This window comes from Atractosteus spatula, chromosome 16 (genome assembly GCF_055471065.1).
Source record: "Atractosteus spatula isolate fAtrSpa1 chromosome 16, fAtrSpa1.hap1, whole genome shotgun sequence".
NCBI lineage: Eukaryota > Metazoa > Chordata > Actinopteri > Semionotiformes > Lepisosteidae > Atractosteus > Atractosteus spatula.
In genome coordinates this window covers 7,959,508-7,978,074 of record NC_142721.1, presented here as the reverse complement: position 1 = coordinate 7,978,074, position 18,567 = coordinate 7,959,508, and the positions used below count along the sequence as shown (strand labels likewise).

The following is an 18,567-nucleotide window of genomic DNA, read 5'->3' as shown; positions in this document are numbered from 1 at the left end:
TTTAACCCTGTATGGGACTTCGTGATACTTAGATATGACACAAGGAAAGGTGCAATTTAAAAGAGAAAAAAAGTGTTCAAACAACAACTCCCACGGAGGTTTAAATATTAATTTTAAAACATTTAAATATACTCTTGTAGTCCTCAAATTACATTTAAGCGTGACACACGAGCAACTGCCGTAGAGCCAGATTCTTATGACATAAACGTGAAGTTATGTTACAGGAGGCTGTAAATAGAGATTTCTTTTTCAGGGACCGCCTTTTTATAAATTACTCTTGTTTTTCCTAAACGTTTTAAGATTAATTGGTAATCTCCTATTTATTACCTAAAAATAACGAATCACTTAATACAATTAACCAAAGTGTAAATTTGGAAACATTTCGCGAACGTCCTTAAAATAAAAGTTCTGGGGAAATACGATGACTGGCAACTGTTTTAGTTTTTTCACAGTATAAAATACTACTTTGTGTTCTGAATATTTAATTCAAATAATTGTAACTATTAAATATACACAAATAAAGAGACTATTGAAAAGGGTAATCGATTTTTTTTTAAAACGAAGGAAAAGTCATCTATTCACACGCCCTAATTTAGACATTTAGCTTTAAGTTTCGGAAGGGCGTTGTGATTGAAATGTCCTTTGTACCTTTACCACATACTTCGCCAGTGCCGGATTTTCCACCACAGGTGGCTCTTTAAACTATGATGTCACCGCATTACATCATCGGGCGTTCCTGCCTTGCGTCTGGCTTTTAAGGGTTCAGTTGGCTAAGGCGTTTGTTTCGACATTTATGTCCGTCTTGCCTGTGAGCTAGATAACTCGGATAAGCAGTGTTGATCTTACTATCTACTTCACTTGATTAGCTCCAACTTTTAATCGGATTTTACTCCTTAAGCCTTTTCGTGTTAAATCATATCTTCGATTCTTCTGATATTGCGCAAATTACGCTTAGGGAAGCCTTTTATTGTTGTGAATATGACTTAAAGGAGAGCAAAGGTATATTCTAGTTTAAAAATTGCTCGTTTTTGTAGAAGCAATTCATTTTCACAGTTTTTTAAAGGTTATTCTTATTAAGTACAGCACAAATGTTACCAACATGTTCTCCGTTCAACCTCAAGCTTTTGAATGTAAAAATGGTCGATTGCTTCCTGCCCAGCAGAAATTTAATCAAATATTAAACTTCTATACACATAATGATTTTAAAAACACACTGCAGTTTTTAACATAAATATACACACAAATGGAACAAATTATACATAAAGTGCTGCAGTGAAAAATCTAAAAAACCTGAGTTATCACAAAAAGTATAGTAAGTGCCTCTTTAGGTTTGATCTGACTTTGTGGTTTAGGGTGTTCAATTATAGTTCTCCTCTTAGCTATAAGAATTATTATTCAAACAACCCTAACTAGGAACTGACCCAGAGCAAGATTTCAGATGGATTGTACTGCTTTAATATTGCACAACCAAGAATTTATACATAATCAAATGTAAAATAGAGAAATTTAAACCATTAGCAGGTTATATATACACAGTACAGTGACTATAACCCCCAAAACATGTAATTGAAAGAAGGTGGTAATCTGTAGCTCCAAATGCATTCATGTCCTGAGTACAATGTGGAATACAAAACGATTTTCATAAAGAACTTCTGGGATTTAATCCATCCTTCTAGATAAGAGAATTTAACATTTCCGATCGACAGGAAAGTGATCAATTACGCCCCCCCCCCTCATTTAAAATATATATACACAAAATCTACAAGAGAAATTCATGGTTTTGACCTTTAATATTAATAGCGGTGAGCAAGCTAGTTGCATTTTTTGCTTTTTTAATTTTCTTCTTCCTGAACAGTCTCTGATAGCATTTTCGTGGAAGCATTGGAAGGCAATGCAAGTTGTATATTAATCATCCATTCCGGGATTTTCTCCTTGCTGTATTCTTGAGGCTATCCTAATGGCTTCTTCCAGTGATGGTTGTTCACTCAGCTAAAAGATAAAAAGGGTAATCATATACAAATGCTGACTTCTGAAAAGAAAGATTTCAAGTCTTATATACAAGACAGTTTGATTACGGCTATACTTGTACTTTAGTCATTTGTTATACTTAACAAGTTTTTAAAAAATAACAAAGAAAACTAAAATATGAGCATTTTAAATATGACTGATAAGGTATAGTAGGTTTAATTTAAACTACAAAGGAACAAGTAATAGGTTTATTCCATGCTGAAAAAAGAAGAAAGAAAACACAACGTTTCGGCCATGGAGCCTTCTTCAGGTGTAGTTAATTTAAACTAGAAATACTGATTGTTAGGAGACAAAATATCGACACAGATGCATAAAAAAAAGCAGATCACCCCTTATCTGTAAAACTTAAATTGATAATGATAAACCGCAGCAGACTAATCTGTCTCTAGCTGAATGATTTGGATGTAACAAGACTCCATAAACAAATTTCCCCTAGGGGACAATAAAGCTTTAATTGAATTGAATAATAATCAAGTCTATTCTTACAAGGTTTATTTACACAGGCTATTGTGTAACAGACTTCATTTGCATCAAAGAGTGATAAGTGAAAAGCTTGTAATATAGAAAAAAAATCTTTAAATTTGGCGAAACTTAATAATTTGATATACTTGGCACATTTCTTTGCAAAATGTGTTCAAAACCAGTAATATACATAATTAGTGTTTATAAAGAAATAGTTTCTGTGCTTTACATTGGATACAGTGGAAAATGTATTCACAGATTTATACCGAAAGCAAATACAAATGTATCCTGTTTCCCTCATCTTCAAGCCTATTCACTACTTTAAGATACAGCAACATCTTGTCATGTGTGAAAATGTATCAAATGAATACATATTTTAATTCCTGTTTTTATTCGTACTGGAGACAAGAAGTTAAAAGTAAGGAGATCCACTATCCAGTGATGGCTGAGTATTCATAGAATCTGCAAGTAACAATTAAGAAAACAACTTTAAGACTTTTCTGAAAAGTCTGCATCCGTTAAGTGTTAGTTCTTGGGCCAAGTTTAAGGGTGCATATTTCTGGGTAATGTGATAAGCTTTCCAACTTCTTGTTTGTCAGTTTTAATGTGAAGCCATGTGTTATAAATCAGTTTAATGCAAGCCATCTTGGCAAGCAGAAGGCTGTGTTGAGACCTGAACATTATCCACATGCCAGGCTGCAGGCTGTTAGAATTATGGGCCACCATAACAGTTCGGAAAACACAGGCAATTATCCTGCTTCCTCCAGACTCTTCCTGCGACAGTAGAATTGCGTGGTCTGAGCAAAGTGAAAATCATGCGCACCATGCTTTCACACCAGAGATGAAGAGTTTAAAATCCTACTTTATTTCTCAGCAGACCAAGAATCTGTGAATTCAGTAACACAAACTGAATTAAGTAATATTCAGTAATAATGACACCACACATTCAGGGAACAAGCTAGTTCTTGAAAATGGCAGGGAATGAACAGTTAGAGTCGCCTGCAGTCAGGGTGCGCTCCCTCGTGCGGAGTGTTGCTGGGATGTTTTCTGTCTCGTTCTAGTACCTGAACTGCGATCTGCGTGCCGTTCGATGTTGCCAGAAGTGTGACTGGGTGAGGGCTGCCCGATACCAGATGATGCTCATGATGTTCCTGGGTCATATCAGTCTGGGACGTCTGGAATGTGGCTAAATCTGGAGTCACTATGGCAACCTGAAAATAAAAGAAAAGCGCTGAGTCGGAAAGAAACGACTAAAATACACCCCTTATCCCTCTCCCAGAAAACGATGTGGACTGCAGTATTTTGAAAACACGGAGCCAGTCAGTCCTGTTATCTATTTCCTTCTACTGAACAATCAACCTTCTATCAGAAGAGTACACAAAGACAATGAATTTGCTCTGAAAGACACCATTGTCCATTGTCAATGGCCAATCTATTGCCCGTCTGTGTATCACGTGACACTCCAAATAAGATTGTTAATGTAAGTTTAGGGTTCACATTCTGAATCCTTTCTATATTTGTCAATTAAATATAAAACTCTGGACACGTTTCTTAGCCATATTATGTTTTTTGAAGAATACTGAAAAATTGGAAATAAGTGATAAAATTAGAAAAAGAAAACTTACTTGTCCTTCTGTCCCGTCTGCAGTTACCATAGTGACTGAATGTGTGCCTCCTGAAGCCAGCACTGCTTCGTGCGCTGGGACAGTGATGGTGGTGCCATCTTGTGTTACCATTGTGATAGTGTTCCCCAGGGCCTGCATGTCTGCCTGGGAGATACTGACCTGAGAACAGTGACAGGGGGAAGAGAGGATGAAGCACATTACATGTACACGAACTGCTTTCATAGTGCATGCAGTTAAAATACTGAAGAAGGCTCCACGGCCAAAACGTTGTGTTTTCTTTCTTCTCTTTTCAGCATGGAATAAACCTATTACTTTTTCCTATACTTAGAGACAGGCTTTGCAACAAAATTGCTTCCAATACTCATCTGTTTCATTTTTAAGGCTTCTTGCTATATTGATAACATTTACTTAAAATATACTGTGGATTCAGGCTTTAAACTGTATTTTAATATATAACTGTAGTCCTGAAATATGCTATATCCTATTCTGCAGACATAGCAATATTTGTTTTTATTTTAAAACACAAAGACTGCTTACTATTTCCACTGTCTTCTTAATACAATTTGGAATTTACCCATCTTCAATTGCAAATATATTTTTTTTCTCCATTAGTGGTTTTCATGGGGTTTGGGATTTAATTTGGTGTAGTAAAGTAGGTTAAACTGCAGGTCCATTTATATACATGGATAAACTACAAGCAAAAGCAGCTGACTCACACATGCAAAAATGGGGTGGAGATGGTTTTTTAGGATAAAATCAACTCTTTACTTCCCAAGATCATGCAAAATGGAATTTCATAATAGTTATTTTTGGCTTTTTCATGATACAAACCTGTTGGGTACCATCTTGTGTAATAAGAGCCACGTGCTGCTGTCCAATTGCTTCCTGGTTCCCAGAAGTAACTTGTGCTGTCCCTGCATCCTCTCCTTCGATCCCCGGCACATAGGTTACCTGTGACTTGATCACATCTTCAATAGGCCCTAGTTGAAATACAAACAAAACTCACTAAACCTATGTTCTCAGCTCTACCCTTTTCATACCAGTCATATTACACAGACTCTTACCTTCCATGAGCTGACAAACAGAGTAAAAACAATCACCCGACTACTGGAAAAGGCTCAACAGCTGAAATGTCTTCTTTTTGCTTTCACCCTGCTACTCACACCTGGCAGCCCACTGAAGCTCAGCAGGTGTGAGCCTGGCCAGTGCCTGGATGGGAGACCTCCTGGGAAAAACTAAAGCTGCTGCTGAAAGTGGTGTTAGTGGGGCCAGTAGGGGGCGCTCACCCTGTGACCTGTGTGGGTCCCAATACCCCAGTATAGGTGACACGTAAAACTGAGGTCCTGACTCTCTGTGGTCATTAAAAATCCCAGGGTGCATCTCGGAAAAAGTAGGAGTGACCCCAGTGTCCTGGCTAAATTTCCCCTTGACCTTTACCACTCACAGCCCCTAATAATCCCTAACTGGGGATCACTCTGTTCTCCTCCTCACTGAGAGCTGGGTGTGGGGAGCGTAGTGGTGCACTATGACTGTTGTCGCATCATCCAGGCTGCACACTGGTGGTGGTGAAGGAGTGTCCTCATTACCTGTAAAGCTCTTTGAGTGGAGTGTCCAGAAAAGTGCTATGCAAGTGAAAGGAATTATTATTATTATTATTTTGTGTAATTGTTTATTTATTCCTGAGTAAAAATAATTTCACACACACTAGTCCCCCAGACACATGGTAGTAGAGTAAGCAGAAAGTGACACCAAAGAGACCCTTTCTTGAATAATGCCATAAAGAATTAAAATGATCAACTGCCTTATAGAATTTGCATTTTTTTAAAACATAGGTTAAAAACTGCTTTTTGTATTGCACTATTTTGTATATAGAGTGTAACAGCAGAATTTATGGAACAGGCTCCATGTGGTTCCACTGTTGTAATATCGAATGGCTGAGAAGTCTGGTTCCATGATGTATAAACTATAATTCATTGTCTCTGACTTTGTCCTGTGGAATTTAGGTCCAGTAGCGATGAACGCTAGAAACCAGAGCATGCAAACAACACACAAGCACACTGACTGACCTGCCGGGGGCTCAAAGTAGGCCTCCTGCTCCTCCTCGATGGGCTCCGTGTCGTTGTGCGCTGTGCGCTTGTGCATGGCCAGGGTGGAGATCTGCTTGTAGGTCTTCCCGCAGTGGTTGCAGTTGTAGGGTTTGGATGGGGTGTGGACCACGTGGTGCTTGTACAGACTGGAGTATTCTGTGAAGCGCTTGTCACAGCCAGGCACAGTGCACACGTAGGGCTTCTCCCCTACAGACAGAAGCAAATAAAGGAAATAATCCTCCTTCAGCATTCAACTGCCTCAATCAGGGCTTGCTGTAGGTACAGTAAGTGTTGCTCTCCTGTTTTAATATCACAAACACGTTCAGCCAAAGGATACAATCTGAAGATGAAACTGCTTACTACTTTTTAGTCTTCTCAGTGTCTTAGTGTACAGTATAATAACCCACAGCATAATAAAAAAGAAAATTAGGTTTTATAATTTACAACAAATATTAAATAAAATGTTATATTATGATCTTAACAGTTGTTCACTGAGTCCATAAAACCTCTAGGGTCACATTCAGTGACTGAAAAGATGACAGACTTCGCTTATTACTTCGAGTTCAAATAAACTTGTCTCCATGAGGTGTGATGTAACACTAGTAGCAAAATCCACAACATTTCATTTACAAATGACCTGGGCATCTCCTAAAGTAATTAAACTGGTTCTAAAAACAAACCATTGCCCGGCAAGAGCAAATAGAATGTCAAATTCAATCACTGATCAGCCCACTGAGGAAGAAAATGAAATGTTCCTGTATGTGATCATTCGTTTATACTCCAGCTCCACAAGAAACACACATGAACCGAGTCCAAAATTAGCGAAACTTCAGGTGAATCTCACATTTATTTACCTGTACCTTTATACTCTTAATGGCAAAAACTAGCAAAGAGTGCTGATACAGACTCCTTGGCAACAAATCAGCAGAGCTCACTAAACCGCTGACAGAAATTCTTGAAATTCTTGGTTTCTGGAACGTGTGCAGTGAGCGTCCTGCCAGCATGGTGTTGTAAAGCTGTGCTGATCTGCGAGTGTGCTTGCCTGTATGGATCCTCATGTGGTTCTTGTAGTTGGTGGCACTGGCGAAAGCTCTCCCACAGCCCGGCTCGGAGCAGTAATAGGGCCTCTCTCCAGTGTGTGTGCGGATGTGAACCTTGCGGATATTGGATGTTGTGAAGGATCGACCACAGCCTTCAAAAGGACATTTGAATGGCCTTTCTCCTGCAAGCGAGAAGAAAGATATAGCCTCAATGCCCAAGGCAAAGTAGACGTTTATTCATGACCAGATAAGATTTCATCCTAGTAAAGGCAACACAACTGCTGCTTCAAAGCAACAGCTCCCAATAAAAGAAGTAGTGATTCTACTTGGTTTATACACTGTGTGAATAAAAAACTAAATACATTAAATGTGTTTTTTATCTGAAGGAAAACTATAAAATGCATTCCATGTTTTACATAGCCTTTTATAACTATATAAAGAAAAAATATTAAATCGACACAGTGATAAAGGATTATCTTAACTGGACTGTCGACCAATCTCTTTGAAATACACCTGAAGAGAAAAATAATAAGTGTTCTTTTCTTTGTAATACTCACAATAATGGCAAGAGCGCCTTAAGAGTATAACAACAGGACACTGACATGCTGCGACTAGTGAATGTCTGACATTTATTCTAGTTCCTCACAAACACCGGGACAGTTATGTGATAAAATCGTACTATTTACGTATACTTTTCAAAAGAAAAAATATTTTTTCCTGCTTTAGTATACATAATCTGGGTTTAAGACTTGCTTTCTTAGCTTTCTCCAGACGGCTGAAACAGGGCAGTCAAATGCTGCGGCCGTACCTGTGTGAGTTCTGATGTGTTTCTGCAGGTCCCCTGACGTCTTGAATGACTTGTTACAGTTCATCTCCTGACACCTGTATGGTTTCTCCCCTGTATGGGTCCGGATATGACTCTTTAACCCATAGCCTGCCAAAACAGAAGCAAACCAAAACACAGACACTAGCTGTTACCTATACTGACAAAAATAATGAAACAGGAAAAAAAGTTATCTTTTTCCATCTTCAGAACGAATAAAAAAAGAGACAGAATCTCTAGGCATCAGTCGACTAACTCAGTGAAGGCCTATATACAGTAGGCTTTCACCTTGCAGTAATTGTGAGGAAATGATTATGAACATTTTTTGACAGACGGCCTGAAAGAATGTAAATTCTGAATTGAATGCTGCTTTACTCAGTGCTTCCGAGTAAAATTGTCCAAGGAAAAAAAACGTATTCTAAAATATTTTTATATATTATTCTGGATAGATACTGCAAGCACAAATACAGGGTCAACTGAGAATACTAACTTCCAAAGGAATCTGTGCTGGACTACTGCTGCACCTCTTCACATTCACAGGCTCGGACGTTCCCAGCCCTGACAGGAAAGGGTCATTACCTGTGGCGAACGCCTTCCCACAGCCGAGGTGGTCACACTGGTAGGGTCTGTCGCCTGTGTGGGATCGCTCATGTACCTGCGCACGAAACACACCGTCACTGCAAATACACCAAGGGTCTCCGCATTGGACAAGCCACTCCAAATACAAGACCCATTTCCCCCAGATTAATGAACCATAATGAATGTGTGGCAAAGCCTTTTAATAGCTTTATTTACATTTAAATACACAGGATGTCTAGAAAAGGTGCATTTTGATTTTTCACTGTATTTTGGGATTTGTGCTCGATTTAAGGATGTTGTCATCTTTTTTTTAATCTATCGTATCCCTGTTGAGACAATAGAAAAAACTGTTGTCTCCTCAGTAACAATATTACCGAAATACTCAGATCTCCGAGAAGCAGAATTTCCAAGACAGGACTATATTGACTTCCACATTTTCATTATTTTGACATCTTTTTTATCTCAGCACCCTGCACGGCCTGCAGAGCTCTGTGCGAGTAGCCCAAGAGTACGAGGCCCTTGCCTTCAGATGGTGGGCTGTAGTGTAGAGTTTCCCACAGCCCTCATAGTCACAGCGGAATGACTTCTCTCCAGTCTGCTGGGGCTTTGTCCCATTGCGGTTCACTGGGGCACTCTGCAGAACAATCTGGGAGGAGAAACAGACACCTGTCATGAAGACATCAAAGACTTCTCCGTTGGACTGAAAACACCATTCAAAAAATCTATTCTTAACTACAATATATAGAGCACCTAAACAAGCAGAATTTAATTCCAGAGTGAAAAGTGGAAAGAAGAAACAACTTTTCAGCTGTGGAGCCTAGAGTTGCAAGGGCACATCTTTAAAGTCCCATGAATTTGAAATGTTTATTTGAGTGTAACAGGAAAAATACACTATGAAGAATAAAATCTGGTCTTTTCATAAAGTAAGTTTTTTATGAAATACAAAATATTTAAAACCTATAGCACATATTAACACAAAAGGCAAATTCGGTGGTCTACAACACAGATATGGATAACATCTCTTGCGTCTCCATCGTCCTCAGTGTTTTTGATTTTTAACATTCAGAATAAGGAGCTCAAATTCTATTCAGCACCAGATAATATTTTCCATTCCAAAAAATGCTGCTTTGGAAATAAAAACGTGTGCAGGCAGGCTCTAACATTTTTGTGTCAGAGTCCAGCCAGACACACTGCACTCAGCCCCGAAGCCTGCTTTCTGCCTCGTGTTCCTGAATGGGAGCTGCTCTTTATCGTCTGAGCCTCTTTCCTTCTTTACAGGAACTGACAGAGGTTGCAAGCACAGTTTCAGAAACATTTGCAGCCGAGGGAATTCATGCTGCACAATCACCCTCCATAAGAAAAGTTTTAGGAAAGGAAGGAGAAGTGTGCTGTGTGTCCAGAGGTCCTTGTACTGGATTTGTGAACATACTGTTTTTTCCACTTAGACTGATGAGCAACAGTAGCTACAGGTTCTGATATAACCCTAGTATCCCTAGACATTATGAGATCACAGAGAATAAAGGGATAAATTCACACATTTTCAAATCATTAAAAATGTGACAAGGTAAAGACAACAAAGTGGAACAGAAAAGAGAGAAATGCAAATAACTCTATTTTTTATAAATACTACTCATTACCGATAATGATCCAGCAAACCTTAAGACATCCTGATACATCTTTGTGACCTTAAATGTTTCTTAAAAAACTTCTTAGCACAAAATTTCTGATTTTTTTCCAGAAGCATATTTGATCAATTTCACTATGGAAGAAAGAACTTTGAGAAATTACTGTATGTAAACCGCACATATAATATATATTACACACTTTACTTCCCAAGGTCTTTTCAGTAAAAAGCAGATTACCTGCATCGGCATGCTGGCATCGCTCTCACTTCTGCTGATCAGCCCCGTGCTGGTTACACAGTCAGAGCTTTCCACCTGAGAAAAGAGCACACTGCCTGTGACAGGGCATCTACTGGACAGTGGCTAGAAACAGCCCCAGTGGACAGACTGCTCGGCACAGAAAGGGATCTTGAGCGTATTACTAACTTTCCAATCATTAACTTAATAAATTCAACAGGTTGTACCAAATATTTATTGAAACGCCTCTAACATTTCTCTTCTCTTTTTAGATATGAAGTTTTGGCTGAAACTCATGGAACAGCCAGGGGCTTGGGGGCCACGTATCCCCCAAAGCCAAACAGGTTAGAAAGGAAAAACAAGTAAGAAGTTCAGATAAAGGGATCAGTTAGCCTTAGCGATTAAGGATCGGTTCAGGAATACAAAATGGCAGACATAGGGGTGTTCCAGAGAATTAATGTCCTGCTGGCTTAAAAAAATAATGTGTCCTTTCCTCAGTTTACCTTAGTGGTGTACTGCTCTAGCACGCTGATGGTTTCAGGGTCTATGGTGCCCTCTGTGTGGATATCGGACACGGTGCCATCAGCCTGGATGGCCAATATAGTGTCCGACTGCGGCACCTGTACTGTGTGCTGGATGTATGCTGTGGTGCCATCTTCTAACTGCACAGCCTGCAGTGTGCTCTGGTCGTATGTTTCTAAAAACATTGCAATGAAAAAAGGCGATTAGGAATCATGCCACTGCAGTTTTTAATTAACAGATTACAATTTATACTTGATATGCTCATTTATATTTAGAAATACATGCAAGTATGAATATATAGTTCTTCACCAATTGTACTTTAGTATCACAAACAACAGATTTAGGAATTGCACAATTTTAAGTGCTTTAATGTTCTCTGCTGAAAAATCATCGACTGGGTTAATGCTTGAGGAAAATACCCTTTGGAGCATGGTGAATGTAGGCCGTTGTTCCATCTTCCAGTTGGACAGCCTGACCATCTTCAAGTCTCAGACTTTCTCCTCCTAAGAAATATGAGGAATTTGATCCTCAACAATGCAATTATAAAATGAAAACATCTGCTGTGGACACAAAAATGCTTTCTTAAAGTCACCTCACAAATACATTAACTTTCAAAGGTGTAACAGCTTTGTCAGTTAAAGTGTTAAAATTTCAAAAGTCAAAATAGAACTAGGCTTAGGCTAGGAGGCTTGAGTTAACATTAAGTAACCCCAAATAACTAAAGATTTCATTAATTCAATGTTATGTATGCTGTTAGGTGTCATCTGGATGCACAGGTATTTATTTTATTTTTTTAAATGATAGGAAAGGCTGTGTTATCTGAAAATCGGTTGTCTCAAATTCAGATTTGCCTATGGGAACACAACAGGAATCAATCACAGTTAAGCCACAAGAGACGGGAGGTAGCACACCTGTTTTTGGCACAGATACGTGCTGGACATACGCTGCAGAGCCATCTTCCAGCTGAATCACCTGGCCATCCATGAGCTTTCCATCTGAAAGAGAAACTGCATTTTTCATTACACTCTGCCTCTCACACAACCAACACAAAATACTCATTATACTCTTTCAATCAACTACTAAGAGTGGACACTAGCATACTGTTTAAATTCTCAGCTACCTTGAACATTCAAACAAATCAGTCAAATGACCGTTTTTAACACTAATATCTCAAATGAAGTTACTGGTATATTTAGGTTGCAAATGTAAAAAGCTTAGCAAGATAAAAAATACTAGTCAACATGATTACTGTGACTGCATAAGAAGAAACTTTCCACCAAAATATATCTAATATATAACTATTATGGGCATATGTTCGTAGGCGGCAACTTGAAACATTCTAACAACTTAAACATACTGTATCTCATACTTCTTGCAGTCTGTCAGCAGGAAAAAACGTCACTACCTTTGGGGTTGTGCTGTATATATGCAGTAGAGCCATCCACAAGAGTCACAGCTTGTAAACTCACAGTGTCCATGTTTTCCAACTGGTCACCATCTAAAAAAGCAGAACAGCAGTCAACATGGGAGAGAAAGGTTTCTCATTTTACTTACCTTGGCACTTCTTTGAGAAGGCACATCTAAACTAGAATAAGAACTGGAACAGAACTAAAATCAGTGTTCAGTAAACTTTTAAAAGATCTCACTGCTGCACAGCTACTGTGTATAAAAAGCTCACTCTTATTTGTCACCCACTATTTCAAATGAAAGGTGTCAAAAGTTTTGCCTGCAATTCTACAGTTATACAAAACTGGATGCTGAAATATTGTACAAACGTCATGCATTCTATTAAAAAATAAAAGCCAATGAAAAACAACCCCACACCTTAATCCACAGTCATCCTCCTGCCTCCTGAGCCATGTTTATCTATTTGAAATTACATATGAGCTCAAGCACACACACGCAGCTTTCCAAAGAGCTCTGAGGGTCTGTGTGGATAGTATATGGAAATGCAAAGGAAGACAGAAAATCCTGAAAACACAGGTAGCATGGACAAGGAGCAGAAATTAAGCAGGTCATGAGAAACATATACAGAGAAAACACACCTGTACATGAGCCTTGATTAAAAAAAGAATACTCTTTTAAAAGCATGCGTCTAACCCTATATACCATGCTGGAATAAACTGTAAGATGAGCAGCATCTCTGCACAAATGTATTCTTGGCTTCAGCACTGAAACAAAAAACTCTACATCACTGCAATGTTGTGTTTCATGCATTAATAAAAATTAAATTACTTCCATATTACATCATTTAAAATCCTAAGGGAGTGTGACCTTGAGGTGGCTCACAGGTAATTTTACTAAGTCTGTATTTTGAGTACATACAACAACAACAACAACAAAAATTAGGAAATGTATCCTAAAAACAGGATTTTACAGAACAACCCCTCCCTCACACCCAGTTTGATGCCACTTGAACACACCTGCAACAGCAACTGCCTCGGCCAGGCAGAGGGTGACGTGCTGGGCATCTCCTGCTCCGCCCTGGAACTCCGCCATGCCCTGCGAGTCTCGGTTAATCTGAGCCAACAGCATGATAGTCCTGGACATGAACACAGACTCTAATTCATCATAATGCTGGACATGAACATCGGCTCTAATTCATGATAGCGCTGGACATGAACACAGACTCTAATTCATCATAATCCTGGACATGAACGTTGACTCTAATTCATGATAGTGCTGGACGTGAACATCGACTCAAATTCATGATAGTCCTAGTCATGAACACAGACCCTAATTTATTATAATCCTGGTCGTGAACACAGGGTATGGCTTTGGTGTACAAGAGTCCACTACCCTTGACACTAAATGGTCTGCAGCTGTATGGCAAATTCGCTAGAACTTTCTGAATATGACCCCAAGAGGTCACCAGCAACCCATTTTGAAATGAAAAAGCTCATTTGAGGCTGACAGATTTACCTTCTTGCCAGTTCAAGACACTATCCTAAACTGCTACACGCATTTGTGAAATGTTCAGATGTTCATGTGACAAAAATTGGCTCTATGCAGATTTTCAGTAATTCTGAAATCTTGTTGCTGTTTCGAGCTGATACTTGACCTGAAACCTCAGTAAGATGTAAAACCTTTAAGATCTTAAAAGCAACTGGAAGGCTGAAGAGAATGACTGGCTCCAAAGCTTTCTGGCTCAATTCAAATTAAGTCAGCCTAACCTTTAATACAAATGCACTATGACTAATATAGTGTAAGATACATTCATAAATAAATCCTAAAACAGGGGTAGTGAAGAGCCGAGACAAAATAAATCCCAAAACATAAAACTTTATTGTGATATACTGTGCAAGATAATATTTTTTTAAGTCAGGGCTCTGCAGTCCTGGTCCTTATGACACCAGTGGCTATTGATCTTAATTCCATTCGTACTAGAGTTTAGCTCCTAATTGAACACACAATTGTTTTACTATTGTTTTCATTTTCAGGTACATAGGACACATTCCTAATAAAATGTAATTTGATATCTTCCATCATTTTACAATTGGAAGATAGTACAATATATTGGAATTAAGCAAACCAGTAGCTCAAGAAAGGGTTCAATTAAGTCCTAAAAGATCAGGACTGGGAAACCCAGGATAAAGGGCTCCCAACTGCAGCACTAAAAGGGGTTGAACTTTCTCTATGACATCATTGGAGTTTTTATTTCAGGAATGTTTCAATTCCAGATGAACACAGAGTTTACAGCTGCTCCTGTAAGAGGATTGATTCATCATGAAAGAAAATAATTCATCAGTAGCTCAGTCTTTACTGTCCACAAATAAAAAAAACAAGTTCACTTGTATCCCAAATGCATACAGGAAATACTGTAATACAACACAGATGATTAGGCTGAAGGCTGTTGCAGGGAAGTGTTGATGCAATTAAAGCAAAGGACAACATTAACACTCTCCACTAAAATTATGCCATCATACTGTTTGGTACTGGCATATTCTGAGTCTCTTCTACTGATTAATTATATTCATGGAATCTGGAATCACCTCCATCAAAGGCCAAAAGGTTTTAAGTGTTTTACACATAAACCATTTTCTCTATGTAATTCTAAGGTTATTGTATATAGTTTGTAGTTCCAAGACGGGTTATTAGCTTCAAAGCGACTTTCCATTATTGGACCCTGTCTTGATTAAATTGTCCTGAAAATTCAAAACGGACCTTGAAAAGTGTTAAACCGCAAACCCAAGTACCGCGCTGCTTAATGGGGCTGTACTCACAAGTGGAATAAAAGCAAAGAAATACACAACGCAGGTGTAACTCCTTTATTGACCCAATGCAGCCCTTTCGGCAATTTCGTGTGTTGTTTAGGGACCTAGCACCTAATAAATGACAACCTTGCACGGGAACTGTCCAGAAAGAAAAGGGGGGAAAAAAAATCGTGAAGACGGGTCATGTGGCCAGGCGAGGGGAAAGGGATAGGCGATAGCTACCGAAATAAAAAAATAAAGATGGCTGTGAGACCAAGAGATTACGAGCGCTGGACTGGTGATAAAGGGGTGTGGGTTCCCAGCCTTTCAAACTGCAAAGGCCACGGAGAAGCGGTGCAGGGATCTGTATCGTCAACTCCTCCAATACACATCCCCGACCTCTACATTCAAACATCATCTCCCTCTCTGGTCACTTACGACACAAGCCGAGCGATGGGAGAACGAGAAACATCACTTTAAAAAAACAAAAAACAAAAAACAAAAACGAACCGCGTTAAAACTTAATTTCCCCCTCCCCAACAAATATGTGTTGCGTTAAGCGAAAAGGACAAAATGGGGGGGTTAGGACTTCATGAAAACGACGCTGTAAACGGCTGGGCGCATATACACACGATCATACACAAATCGTGTTTTTTCTTTTTTGTTTTACAGAAAAAAAAACCCCACATGATCACGACTGAGGGAGCCTGGCGCTATTTCGAGGTAAGATTATAAACGTTTTATTATATTCCGCAACGGTCGGCGAATACGCAGCAGGCAAATTCGAAATCGTACAAAGGAGCAAAGCAGGACCGTAGACCAGTGAGCACAAGAACGCGGAATCCATTAATTAATAATAAAACACTTTCAGGCTTCTGTCCTTAGGATGTGTTTTAATTCGGTATATTTCCCTCTCGGTTCCCCCCCTCTCCGGTCTCCAGCCGAAAGTTTTCCCCGCTGGAGATGGCTGTTTGAAATAAGGCACACTGGGTAAAAACACATTTATATACTAACCTCGAAAATTTTCCAACAATTCCTTCGTCCGACCACCATGCATCAGGGCAGGAAACGGACTACAGTAGCGCCTGCGTCCGCCGAGCCCCGGCATCTGAATGGAAACAAAAGACACAGAGGATGGGCTAAACGTGGGCTGGCCCAACCCAGGGAAAGGACGCTGATTGGTCCACGGAACGCTCACTTCCAGCCATCCGCTCCGTGTTTGGCCCGTGGTCCCATCAATCATTATTCGCGGACGCCCCACCCCCCCGTCATACAGATTGAGGGGTGAAGACGACTGGAAGCCATTCTGGTACGCTTAGTTTTGGCAGACGCTCGATGAAACGCTTAGGGAAACATGGCGGGGTAGGCCTTGCAGCTGAAAACAGAAATGTATGTTATGTTGTGTTGCTGCGGGGGTGAATTAATGTTGTTCACAGTTTATCTCACCTCCGTTGACCTCCACGTGTAGAAATATTCTAGCATTTGCCCTTCCTCTGATGTATATTGGCAAACAGGCTGAGTTTATGGCCCTAGACGTACGGAAGTCTGCAGCAAATTTAGCCAAGTTCAGCATATAAGTGAACTCGACCGGAAAAAAAACGTCACTAGTGCACGCATCCAAGAACTGAAATCCTACACGGGCAATTGCTCTTCTAGTTGTATTTGTAAATTCTTTATACATTTAATATATTTTTTTTAATCCTACACGGGCAATGTTTATTTCTTGGTCTGCTGTTTTCTTGTATACGTCTTGCATTTTCTTTAAGAAATAAAATGCTAGATCTGAACTGTATAGAATCGTCTATTTTTATACATTTGAGGGACTTGTGAAAGTTTTTTTTTTTTATTTTGTGTAACATTACAGTTATATTTTAATATTTTCTTATTCTTTTCTCCTTCGTCTATCCATTTTATTAATGATCTTACTCATGTTCATTTAGCTGTATATTGTATTTGGTCTTGGTTGCTAACAATTTGAATTTGAGCAAGTAGTTGTTTTTTTATTTTATCTTCTTTCATTTAAGTTCCTTTAAGGGGAGACAAACACCTATTTTATGGAGTGATCATCGAAAAAATGTGACATTTCAGAACAATTTGAAGGCAAGGTTAAGCTTGATCTAAATTCCATTGTACTATGTATTCAAATTTGGATGTTGAACCTAAATATGAATCTTAAATATATGCTGATCTAAAATATTTGCTCAAAAGGTATCTCTCAAGTTACATGGTAACAGAGAGATTGAAAGCAATGATTTGTAACCTGTACTGTAGTCTGCACCCTTTTGATTATCAAAATATGTTCTTGCATCCCTTATCAAATCATTTGAATTGGTTTATTCTTTACACCTAAAATATATCCTAAATATAGAATGAAAGAGCTAAAATTTATTATAGTAAAATTAAAAATGCATGAAAAGTTACTTTTCATCTTGACCTTAATTTTTTTGGGATGAAACAAAGTAGTTCTTACATGCATGAAAATATATATTGCAATCATTTACGTACTAAAAAAAAATGTCATTCTCATATCCCAAGAGAGGGCAAATCGGGTTAACGCTTGGGTCCAGAGCAAAATGGTAAAACATACTTGTGTTCCTGTTTGCTCTCCGAAAATGGGCTTTTCATAACCGAATACAAGTCTCTTCAAGCCTTCACTCAAGTGTGTGGTGACTTCTTGCTCCTCTGTACCATTGATGCTGTGTGTCCCCCAGGAGTACGGAATAAGGTCACATATCCTAACCAAGTGGCAATATACAGTATACAACACCAAGGCAAAGAATCACCTCAGAAAAGTTGTACCTACATGGAAACAAATGGTCTATGTCACTGGCGTGAAAAGCGATATTAAGACTCCTTTGGGACAGAGGAGGGTGAGTGAAGACAGTCAGAGAGACCGTACAAACACAAAATGTAATTGCTGGCCGATGAAGCATGTGAATAAAGCAGGAGGGACTCAATTACCAACAATCAAGACTGACAGTTTTTCACAAACAAGCCCTGTCCATTGTTAATTCTGTGAATATAAGGGTGTGGTCTCACCTGATTGGGATCGAGAGACTTCCATGTTGTCACCACGACAGACCTCCTCTAGGTTTAGGATTAAATAGCAATAACTCAATGTGTACTTGGCTGGGCCTGAACAAGTGGCGTTTTAAGTTTAAATGTGCATCTGGGTTCCGCGTTAACTCTTGGGAAACAAGTACTTGAAAGTGTTATAGTTATAAGTTGTTGGATGTTTAGCAGTTGTGAATAGCGGGTACAAAAGCAGGAGGAAAAAACTGACTCTTTGAGGCTGCTGTTCAATTAACCACTTATAATTCATTTTCACCATACTTTGAGATTGGTGGCA

General features: G+C 39.0%; 1 protein-coding gene across 6 annotated transcripts; it reads right to left on the bottom strand.

Moving 5' to 3' along the window:
- Window positions 1-1,432: 1,432 nt before the first annotated feature.
- znf143b (zinc finger protein 143b) lies at window positions 1,433-16,314 on the bottom strand. 6 transcript variants are annotated; one of them, XM_088934793.1, is made up of 16 exons: window positions 16,233-16,314; window positions 13,449-13,567; window positions 12,431-12,523; window positions 11,937-12,032; window positions 11,445-11,552; window positions 11,007-11,200; window positions 10,507-10,581; window positions 9,168-9,290; window positions 8,645-8,720; window positions 8,051-8,176; window positions 7,245-7,424; window positions 6,182-6,409; window positions 4,947-5,095; window positions 4,116-4,274; window positions 3,555-3,701; window positions 1,433-1,989 (listed from the first exon to the last, which is right to left on the bottom strand). In XM_088934793.1, the coding sequence occupies exons 2-16, from the start codon at window positions 13,558-13,560 to the stop codon at window positions 1,906-1,908; spliced, it is 1,950 nt and encodes a 649-aa protein (XP_088790919.1). In that variant the 5' UTR covers window positions 13,561-13,567; window positions 16,233-16,314; the 3' UTR covers window positions 1,433-1,905. The 6 variants fall into 6 exon arrangements, with proteins under 6 accessions (XP_088790919.1, XP_088790922.1, XP_088790921.1 ...); XM_088934796.1 differs by having other exon boundaries at window positions 11,445-11,528; XM_088934795.1 differs by having other exon boundaries at window positions 11,937-12,020; window positions 16,233-16,280.
- Between the last annotated feature and the right edge of the window lie 2,253 nt (window positions 16,315-18,567).